The 11424-nt window shown below is 43.0% G+C and overlaps 1 protein-coding gene across 1 annotated transcript; it reads left to right on the top strand.

The window, feature by feature from the left end:
- Positions 1 to 903: 903 nt before the first annotated feature.
- LOC102435733 (Fanconi anemia group I protein-like) lies at positions 904 to 10629 on the top strand (the record flags this gene model as incomplete). Its single annotated transcript, XM_014450876.2, has 6 exons — positions 904 to 989; positions 2759 to 2885; positions 4816 to 4911; positions 6123 to 6259; positions 8417 to 8597; positions 10542 to 10629. Coding segments are annotated over 6 exons (715 nt in total), but the record flags the coding sequence as incomplete, so codon positions are not given.
- Positions 10630 to 11424: the final 795 nt, after the last annotated feature.

Raw genomic sequence — 11424 nt, 5'->3', positions numbered from 1 at the left:
TGGTCCGTGGACCACCAGTTGGCAAATGCTGGTTTAAAGTATTACATATGTCTCCTTTTTCCCCCATCAACCCCTCCCTGGCCACTCTCACCCCCCAGGACAAGCCCCCACCGCCCCAGTGGCTGTGTCCATTGGTTATGCTAACATGCATGCATACAAGTCCTTTGGTTGCTCTCTACCCCTCCCCTCCCCTGCCCTGCCCTCCCCTGCTTTCCCTCTGAGGTTTGACAGTCTGGTGCTTCTCTGTCTTTGGATCCATTTTTGTTCATCAGTCTGTGTTGTTCATCATATTCCACAAGTGAGTGAGATCATGTGAAATTTATCTTTCTTAGACTGGCTTATTCCGCTTAGCATATGCTCTCCAGTTCATTCATGCTGTTGCAAATGGTAAAAGTTCCTTCTTTTTTATAGCGGTGTAGTGTTCCCTTGTGTAGATGTATCACAGTTTTTAATCCACTCATCTGCTGATGGGCACTTAGACTGTTTCAATGGAAATATTTTTTTAAAAAAGATGTATTTTAAACCCAATTTTTTTTTTTTTAAATATATTTTATTGATTTTTTACAGACAGGAAGGGAGAGGAATAGAGAGTTAGAAACATCGATGAGAGAGAAACATCGATCAGCTGCCTCCTTCATACCCCCCACTGGGGATGTGCCTGCAACCAAGGTACATGCCCTTGACTGGAATCGAACCCGGGACCCTTGAGTCCGCAGGCCGACGCTCTATCCACTGAGCCAAACCGGTCAGGGCATTAAACCCAATTTTAACATGAAAGTATTCCGTATTCATAAATTCTTACTGTGACTCTAGGTTGTAATGTGTGTATTTAAATTTATCCTTGAGAAGCCTTTAAGCTGAAAAGTTGAACTTGCTGATCTTGCCTGTTTTGTATTTTTTCAGGGGAGCAGAAAGAGGGTTCTGGAAGGCATCATAGCGTTCTTCAACGAGCTAGATAAGCAGCACAAAGAGGAACAGAGTGGTGACGAGTGAGTAACACAGTTTAGAAACAAAACCCCTTTTACAGATGTACCTCCTCATTGTGCATCGTAGTTACTTCACTGTTCTCTAACCTTCCGGTCCCTGCCTTCACCTAACCCTCTCCTAGCTGCCCAGTGATAAAGTTTAAAGAACTGTGCAGCCTCCTCAACTCTTTTCATTTGCCCCTTTCCAGGAAAATAGCGGTAACTGTTCTGTAAGTTGTAAGTTTAAAAGCTATTTATTGTTAAGTGTCTCCTCTGTGCCAGGAACTGTGTGGTCCTGGGTCTACAGCGGTGAGCCCGTCAGTCAGGCAAGGGCCCTGCTCTCGTGGAGCTTAAATTTTAGTGAGAAGAGAACACAAAATGAGGAAAATATTAGAGTGGAAAGTGCATCTAATTCAGATGGATGATGTGAGAGTGGCAGCATAGCCACTATTCCAGCATTGTGTTGGGTAGTCAGGGAGACCTCTCTGAGAAGCTGCTGTTTTAACTGAATGGTAAGAGCCACAATATGTAGATCAGGGAAAAGAACATTTTAAGTTAGTGAAAGTACAAAGGCAGGACACAGCACGGCATGTCTGAAAAGGGATTTTTTTACAGCAAATATTTGTAAGTGCTTATCTATGCCACGTGCTGTTTTAAGCACTTTAAACCTCATAAAAACCTTATTTTGTTTCTATTTTTTTGGGTGCAGAAACCAAGGCACCGAGAAATTGAGGAATTTCCCAAGATTCTCTAGCCAGGGCGTGGTGGAGTGGGGTTTGAATCCAGGCAGCTTGACTGTAGAATTCACACTCTTTTTTTTTCTTCTTGTTAACGTGAGAGAGAGGAAAGGAGAGAGAGAAAGAGAATATCAATTTATTCTTCCATTTATTTATACATTCATTAGTTGCTTCTTGTATGTGCCCTGGCTGGGGATCAAACTCCCAACCTTTGTATATCGGGACAATGCTCTAACCAAGTGAGCTACCCATCCAAGGCTAGAATTCACACTCTTAGTCCTGTTGCAGCCTACGCCTCTGCTCTGGAGTAACTTGTCGTTATTTGGCTGCGAAGGTGATCTTCTTACTCAGGAAAGACTGACAGGAAAGTAGGTTTCGGAGGAAATAAGCCCAGCTGTGACCCTGTTGCGTTGAGGTGTGTGTTAGCATTCCATACTGAGGTGTTTAGCAGGCAGTCTGGTGTTACAGGGAGAGGCCCGAGTGGAGATAGAGGTTGGGAGGGACCAGATGGGGTCACATAGGGAAAGCGTGAAGAGGAGAAGAGAAAGAAACCCAGTGCTGAGCCCGGAGGCATCCCACCATTTAAAAGGAGGGTGAGCCCAGCTGGCATGGCTCAGTGGTTGAGCATCGACCTGGGAACCAGGTCACGGTTTGATTCCCGGTCAGGGCACATGCCCGGGTTGCGGGCTCAATCCTCAGTGTGGGACGTGCAGGAGACAGCCGATCAATGATTCTCTCTCATCATTGATGTTTTTATCTCTCTCTTCCTCTCTGAAATGAATAAAAATATTTAATAAATAAATAGAGGGTGAACCAGCAAAAAAAAAAGAGAATTGATTAGAGGCCTGTGACAATGCCCCAGAACCTCAGAGAAGAAAGTATGTCAAAAAAAAGTGGTTGGTTGTGTGGAATTGGCTGAGGCGTTAATATGGGACTTGATTGGTTTTGGCAGCAGAGGGATCATTTGGAACCCTTGAGTTCAGCCCGCGTTGGTCCGCTTGTTCATCGGAGCATCTGCCCTGCTGTCTCTTCATACTTTTCTGTTGACTCTTTCAGGCTCTTGGATCTTATTACCGTGCCGTCAGGTGAACTTCGTCACGTGGAAGGCACCGTTATTCTCCACATTGTGTTTGCCATGACATTGGACTGTGAACTAGGCAGAGAACTCCTGAAACACGTAAAGGTAGCGGCAAACTCTTGAGGTGACCCGGGATCTCTGAAGCAGGGATGTCTGAGCTCAGGCCCCTTCTATGCCAGTTCATGACAGGAAGGAAGCAAGGAGGAATATTGCAGAATGACCCTGGGTCTAGAGCAAGCATGTCAAACTCGCGGCCTGCGGGCCACAAGTTTGACATGCTTGGTAGAAGATCTCTTTTTTGACTTTGACGTCACCACATTGATAAGCAAGTTCCATTTTAACCATTTGTATGCCATAAGCATCTATGACGCAAGTGGCGGATCTTTTTAAATTAAATTCAAAATATTGTGGCAGTTAACTGGTGAAAGCCATTCCTTAAATGTTCTAGTGTTTGAAAAGAAAAAGCCCGGCCAGCGTGGCTCAGTGGTTGAGCTTCGACCTATGAACCAGGAGGTCACGGTTCGATTCCTGGTCAGGGCACTGCCTGGGTTGCAGGCTCGAACCCCAGTGTGGGGCGTGCAGGAGGCAGCCGATCAATGAATCTCATCGTTGATGTTTCTATCTCTCTCTTCCTCTCTGAAATCAATAAAAATATATTTTAAAAAATTTAAAAACAACGATGGGAACTGTTCAGCAAGGAACTGAAATTTTAATCTTAACTCCACTAGTATCTTATGTTAACATCAGCACTGACCTGTTTGCCCATTTATGAATTAGGGATATTGCCTATTTCTAGTATATTATGAGGTTTTGTGAACCTAAGTCATTCATTAAATATTTGTGAAGTACTAAGATAAAAATCAGAAGGATTCCAGACTCTTTTAAAGAAAGCTAGTATACAGATAAAGGACCTATTTTTCCCTAATATTTTGTTTTGAAATGTTTAACCCACAGAAAAGTTGAAATATTTTAGCAGGACAAACATCTGTCTACCCTTCACCTAGATTTACACATAAATGAATGAGTATGGATGAGCCAGTGAAACTATAAGGCCACTGAAATTTGAATTTTATTTAATTTTCATGCATCATGAAATATTCCTTTGATATTTTTCTCCCTCAACAATTTAAAAACGGAAAAACAACTTGTAGCTCATGGGCTGTCCAAAAACGGTAGATTTTGGCCTGCAGGCTATCGTTTGCCAACCTCTGTGCCGTGGCATTACATCCGAAGGCTCATGGTTAGCAGGCTGTCTACTGCTGCTGATGCTAAATCTTCTGCTTAAGACAACGACCATCAGTTTTCTTCGTTTGCAAAAATACATGTTTCCTTTTATAATTCGAAAGTCATCCATGGGATCATAATTTGAGATCATGTGACAGTCCTTGTCCTCAGCAGCTTTCACATGTAGTTTTTGTCTTCTTATGTACTGAGGATTCTTGGCCTACATCAGTAATTATGCTGGGAGTTGCAAAATGGTAGAATGAAAATTAAAATGGTTTTTCTGCATTATTGATTGCCCTTTTTCTGTGAAAAGAGCCTTCTGATTTTTTGGGAAATATCAGTACGTACCCATGAACCTTTTTAAATTCAGTGTACTCAAAGCATTGCTCAAAGTGAGCCATATTTGGCCACCTGGATCCTTCTAATTTGCTCATGTGTCCTTCTGACCCCTTTAGTCCTTGGACATGTTTATGGCATAAACTATCCAAGGCTCACTTTGTACATTCCTTGCCCCATCCTGGTACCAGCCATTTTCTTAGTGGTGTCTTTTGAAGCACAGAAAAGTTCTGAATTTTGGTAATGTCCAATATATCTATTTTTTTTCTTACATAATTTTGCTTTTGGTATTGTGTATAAGAAAGAATTTGCCTAATTCAGGTTCTTAAAGATTTTCTGCTGTTTTCTTCCAAAAGTTTTATAGTTTTAGCTCCGACATAGAGGTTTCTGATGTATTTAAGGAACTTTTTTAAAGTAGCCTGTGTTACACCTTTAAGATGTAAGTAATGACTCCTTTTTTGTTTATCTGTTCTAGGCAGGACAGCAAGGAGATTTCAGTAATAATTACATATGTCCCTTCAGCATTGCCCTCCTGCTCTCTGTAGCAAGAATACAAAGGTTTGAGGAGCAGGTATTTATTAATGACTTTTTGGTTCCTTCTATAGCTGATACGGAGTTCAAGAGCCTGTACTTTTTTTCATTATTATTATCCTTTCCTAAACAATTCCACCTCAGTCCTGCCAGCAGCAAATTCCTCTACAAGACATGTAGGGCCCTAGCTCGTTTGCCTTAGTGGGTATAGCGCCGGCCCTCGGACTGAAGGGTCCTGGGTTCAATTCCAGTCAAGAGTCTGGATCCCAGGGCTTTGTGCAGGAGGCACCAGTTGATGTGTGTCTGTCTTTGTCCCTTCCACTCCCTCTATGGAAAAGTATCCTCGGGTGAGGATTAACAACAATAACAAAAGACATGTAGACCCACACTGTTGTCTGGGGGTTGCTTGAAGACTTTTTTTCAGGTACTTGCTTTGTACCTCTATTTCCTATTGTTTGGTAAGAGAGGTGAATAAAAATGGAAACATCACACAGTACAGGTAGCAAGGATGGGAAGTTTAGCTGGGTATTCAGCAGTTCTGTTATGGTCTATTATGTTCTACTAGAGGCCTGGTGCATGAATTTCGTGCACTGGGGTGGGGGGTGTCCCACAGCCCAGCCTGCACCATTGTCAATCTGGGACCCCTTGGGAGATGTCCGACTGCCGTCACACATCCCTCTCACAATCTGGGACTGCTGGTTCCCAACCGCTCACCTGCCTGCCTACCTGATTGCCCCTAACCACTTCTGCCTGCCGGCCTGAATGCCCCCAACTGCCCTCCCCTGCTGGCCCAATCGCCCCAAACTGCCCTCCCCTGCAGGCCTGGTCGCCCACAGCTGCCCTCCCCTGCCAGCCCGATCGCCCCCAACTGCCTTCCCCCGCAGGCCATCTTGTGGTGGCCATCTTGTGCCAGTGTGTGGTGGTCAATTTGCATATTACCTCTTTATTATATAGGATTAGCTTTCTAAGAAATTGTCCCTGATCACGTTGAAATAATAGTGAATAGGTTAGTTGCAAGGATGAAAGGATAAAATTCTTTGCCCTTTTTGCTCATGTGTTCTCTACTTGTGGGAAGGCCTGTCTCTTAAGTTCCCACTGAAAGTCATAATTTTTATGTTGTACTCATCTAGTGAGACAGTTGTCATGGGGATATGAGAGTAGAGCAGCAAGTAGGAACTATGACAAGGTTAAGATTCTGTGCCAGGGAATATCATTTTTTGCTTCATTTTCCTATTTCTTTCATTGTATTAGGTGTTTGACCTTTTAAAGGCTTCAGTTTTTAAAAGCTTTAAGGATCTTCAGCTTCTCCAAGGCTCAAAATTTCTTCAGAATCTAGTCCCTCATCGGTCCTGTGTTTCAACCATGATCTTGGAAGTGGTAAAGAACAGGTGAGTTCATGAACCACACCCTAGTAGGTTCCTCAGGTGTTTGGTGTGAGAAAATGTGGTGCCATACCTATGGCCCATCAGAGAAAACTGCTGACATTTAATACAGTTCATGTTTGTGTAAGTTCCTTTTTAACCCTTTGAGTTCCAACCAATATCCTAGGGCAGTGATGGCGAACCTATGACACGCGTATCAGAGGTGACACGCGAACTCATTTTTTGGGTTTATTTTTCTTTGTTAAATGGCATTTAAATATATGAAATAAATATCAAAAATAGAAGTCTTTGTTTTACTATGGTTGCAAATATCAAAAAATTTCTATATGTGACACGGCACCAGAGTTAAGTTAGGGTTTTTCAAAATGCTGGCATGCCGAGCTCAAAAGGTTTGCCATCACTGTCCTAGGAACTATGCTAAAATTGCCAAGGCATTTTTGCTGATTTTACAGCAGTTTAGGAAAAAAATTATGAATCGCAAGTAAATGAAGTTACATATTCAAAAACTTAAGGAAACCTTTACTACATTGACATATTTAGCAATATCATCTTCACTAATAAAAGCAGACTTAGAACTAGACGCCATTTCAAAGCTTTGATAGCGCTCCCGGCACTTTTGGCGAAAGACAGGAGGAGCGCCATCACGCTCCCCGGCACTCTAGGGGTTAACTTATTACTGGATGATATTGGTGTGCCCTTTCACTGTAAGAATTCATGTCTTCCCTAAACGCTTTTATTTTCCTTTTATTTTCTTTGAATAACCCCTTTCCCTTTTCTCTCTGTTCTCTCCCATTAGCCATTGGACTTTCTTGATCTCTGTGCCATATCTCTCAATTTTTCTTTCATGCTTTTCATATTGTTGTCTTTTTATGTGAAGTTCTACAAAAATTCCTTAACTCTTTTTTCAAATTAATTTGTTCTTCAGCTCTCTCCATTTTACTCATCGGTCCATCAGTTGGGTTTTTCACTCCAGCAATCATGTTTTTCATTTCCAAAGTTTCCAGTTTCTTTTATAACAGTTTGTTTTTGTTTCATGCTATTGTATTCTTTTTTTTTTTTTAAATCCTCACTCAAGGATATTTTTCCATTGATTTTTAGGCAGAGTGGGAAAAACAGAGAGAAATATTGATGTGAGAGAAACACATCGATTGGTTGCCTCCTGCACGCACCCTGACCAGGGCTCTGGCCCAGGAGGAGCCTTGCAACCAAGGTACATGCCCTTGACCAGAATCAAACCTGGGACCCTTCAGTCCGCAGCTGACGCTCTATCCACTGAGCCAAACTGACTAGGGCCATGCTATTATATTCTTACTAGAGGCCCAGTGCACAAATTTGTGCACGGGGAGAGGTCCCTCGGCCTGGCCGGTGATCAGGGCCAATTGGGACTGTCTTGCCCAGTCCCAATTGGGGCTGGCCAGCTGGTGGGAGGTTGGCCGGTTGCGGAGGTTGGCTGTGGGAGTGCACTGACCCCCAGGGGCAGCTCCTGCGTTGAGCGTCTGCTCCCTGGGGGTCAGTGCACGTCATAGCAACCGGTCGTTCAGTCGCTTAGGTTTATATATATATATATATTTCTCTGAGGATAATCATTATACTTTTAAAATCTCCCATGTGTTCCAGTAACCTTTTCCCTCAGATGTTAGTTCCATTCAGTGAGTTAGGTGCTTCTCTTTCAAGACAGCTTTTTTTTTCTTGTATTTGCTGATTATTGGTTGTCTCCTTACTGTTTCTGGTGCTCCCCATTAGTTCATCTCAGAGGGCCGCACCTCCTTAACACAGTCTAGCTCTGATCCGATAGCGGTAGATGTGCTGAGGGCTGATCTTCTAGGCATGTGGCCCCATATCCTCCCGCGTGTCGCCATCCTCCCCGAGAGCCGCTCTGCCTCTAGGACCAGGATCCTCTACTCACACGTGTCAGCTCAGGGCTGTCCTGTCAGGGCTCACTTGTTGGCATAAAGTGGCGACATAGGGGGTCTTGGAGGAGAAGGTGGAGAAGGATGCTGTGCACCATAAGGATGCGTGAGAAGGAACGGTTCAGGTGAAGACGGTTGGTTATCCTTATCGGATCAAGTTTGGGAACTGTGTAACATGGCAACGAAGATAAAGGTAAGGGTTTCACTACGCTTTTTTTTTTTTTTTTTTTAACTAAGCTTTGTTTTCTTGCAGTGTCCATAGTTGGGATCATGTTACCCAGGGCCTAGTCCAGTTTGGTTTCATTTTAATGGATTCATATGGGCCAAAGAAGATTGTAGATGGACAAGCTATTGAAAGCAGCCCAGGTCTTTCTAGAACACCAAACCAGCATGCATGTAAGCTGGGAGGTGACATCCTGTTGGAGACTTTTAAGGTGAGACTCTAGTTTGGCAACCACTTTCTGATTTCATTAAATGATATCATAAATGGGGCATGGAGTTTGGAGGACAGGAAATTGAGTTTCGGGAACAGATTGGGGTAGTAATTGACACATTACAGTTCTAGTTTAATGGAATACATACTTTCTTATCTTTTATTTGTATGAGTTTTTCATTCTGTTCTTTATTCATTCTGATAATTTCTTTTTTTAAATAAATCTTTATTGTTGAAAATATTACATATGACCCATTTCCTCCCCCATTACTCCCTCCAGCCCGCCCCCACCCCTGATAATTTTTTACAAGTATGAATATATGTTAGCTTTCCCATGGTTTCCTCCAGCAGTAAATCATTTCTGAGTGGTTTTTTAATGCTATTTCTTTATACAAAAAAATAATCTTTTACATTGCTGTAGAATATCAGACTTGAAGAATCATGCTTATTAGTTTGTTATTGAAGAACCAAAATGGGGAATTTACCTTTTTTAAACTCGTTACGATATTATGACTATCATCTCAGTCTTAATTTCTGAATCAGCTCTGAAAAATACATTTTCTTTCAAGTAAAAAAAGAAAGCTAGATCTTATCTGAGGCTAGAAATGTTACTTTGCTAGTGATTCCTCTAAGTCATCTTCTTTGTTTTTCTTTTCTTTTTTTAATCTTCACCTTAGGATATTTTCCCATTGCTTTGTAGAGAGAGTGGAAGGGAGGAGGGATGGTAGGAGAGAAAAAGAGAAACTTTGATGTTAGAGAGACACATGGATTAATTGCCTCCTGCATACGCCCCCACCAGGGTTGGGGATCAAATCTATAGCTCAGGTTTGTGCTCTTGACTGGGAATTGAACCCCTGACCCTTTGGTGTGAGGGCTGGTACTCTAGCCACTGAGCAACACTGGCCAGGGCATCTAAGTCATCTTGACATGCAGTTGTTAAATGTGGCTACATGCCAAAAGTGTGGGCTGAAATTATTTGATACTAAATTTTTTTTTCCAGAGAGGAAGGAAGAGGGAGAGAGAGAGAGAGAAACATCCATGATGAGAGAGAATCATGGATCGGCTGCCTCCTGCGAGGCCCCCACTGGGGATTGAGCCCACAACCCAGGCATGTGCCCTTGACCGGAATCGAACCTGGGTCCTTTCAGTTCGCAGGCCGACGCTCTGTCCACTGAGCCAAACCGGCTAGGGCTATTTGATACTAATTGAAATGTTAATCTAGTGTCCTGATCTGGAACTATGAAGTGAAAATCATAGAATAGCCCTTGAGATTGTATGTTAGATTGTATAAATGACTTATTAATAGTAATCAGATTAAATGGCATTCTAAGAATAAGAGCCTTTGATAGTTTCCATTTTTAATCTTTTTTAAAACTAGGAGGTTCCATTTGATTTCACACAGATAGATATTGGCTTTGTCAGGGCATCTCTAGAGCATATAATTGACTGCTAATAATCTCATTATTACTATCTACCTCAAATAACCCAGTTCGGGGAAGAAATTTAACTAAAATTCTTAAGTCCTTTTTAAGGCAACTATTGTGCTTCCAGACACTGGTGAAGGTGTTTTTAGGTTTTCAGACACTTTCATGGGCTTATGAATTTTACATTAAATGTGCGTACTGTCAGCAATGTGGGTGTCGGTATATAATGGACACCCAAGTGCAGTCATTCCTGTTTGATGTTGAACGTTATATGTAGCGACGTTTTCATTTGCAGGTTCATGTTCATTGTAGGGATCTCTGTAGGTTCCTAAACATGGTCGTTTGAGGGTGGGGTTGAGGGATCCTGTCTTTCAGGTGATTCTCATTGTATCTGGCTTTGAAATAAACACTGAAGTTTTACCCATATCCAAACTGCTCTTCATTCTGCCTAACATGCGTGGATGCAGTTATAAGCTGAAAGTCACCAAGGAATGTTTTATTGGTTCTTCTGTTCTTTTTAGATCCATGAGATGATCAGACAGGAAATTCTGGAGCAGGTCCTCAACAGGGTTGTTACCAGAGCATCCTCTCCCATCAGCCATTTCTTAGGTATGGAACTTGGAAAAGGTGGCTAAAGTGCTCAGGAATATTTTCATTTCAGTGTCATAATGGTTTGATCATGGGAAAAAATTAACGATAAAAAGAAATTAACAGCCCTGGCCGGTTTGGCTCAGTGGATAGAGCGTTGGCCTGCGGACCGAAGGGTCCCCAGTCCAGTCAAGGGCATGTACCTCAGTTGCAGGCTCCTCCCCAGCCCAGGCCCTGGTCAGGGTGCCTGAGGGAGGCAACCAGTTGATGTGTTTCTCTCACATCCATGTTTCTCTCCCTCTCTCTTCCACTCTCTAAAATCAATGGGAAAATATCCTTGAGTGAGGGTTAAAAACACATATACATAAAAAAGCAATTAAAAGGAGTTTCGTGCAGTCTTTTATTATAACGTCAGTAAAACATTGCGTCCATTCATGTTGTCTGTGGTTGTCCAGAAAGGAAGGCACATATAACCAAGGAGTGATGCTCTTGCCTTGCATCAGCCTGGTCTGCTTTGTGTGGTAATTGTCACGAGTGCTGTCCTGCTGCCCCCAGGGACGCCCATTCTACCCTGCGCACTGGCAGGTCTCCAGGGCTCACCCTGTGCAGCCCTCTCCCTCCGGTCCTCTGCCGTGAACTCCAGCTGCCGGGCTTTCCTGACCCTCAGCTCTGCTCCTGTCACTCAGGGAGACCGGGGATCTGGGTTTCCCTCTCTGTGGGTGGGAAGGCTCACTGGTTACTTCCCTTTCTCAGGGGCCGCTGTCCTGTGCTGCTCTTGTCTAGTGTCTGAACATTGCTGTTTGATATAATTGGACC

The sequence above is a fragment of the Myotis lucifugus genome, unplaced genomic scaffold (assembly GCF_000147115.1).
Source record: "Myotis lucifugus unplaced genomic scaffold, Myoluc2.0 scaffold_4672, whole genome shotgun sequence".
Taxonomy (NCBI): Eukaryota; Metazoa; Chordata; class Mammalia; order Chiroptera; family Vespertilionidae; genus Myotis; species Myotis lucifugus.
This window is presented reverse-complemented; position numbering and strand designations above follow the sequence as displayed.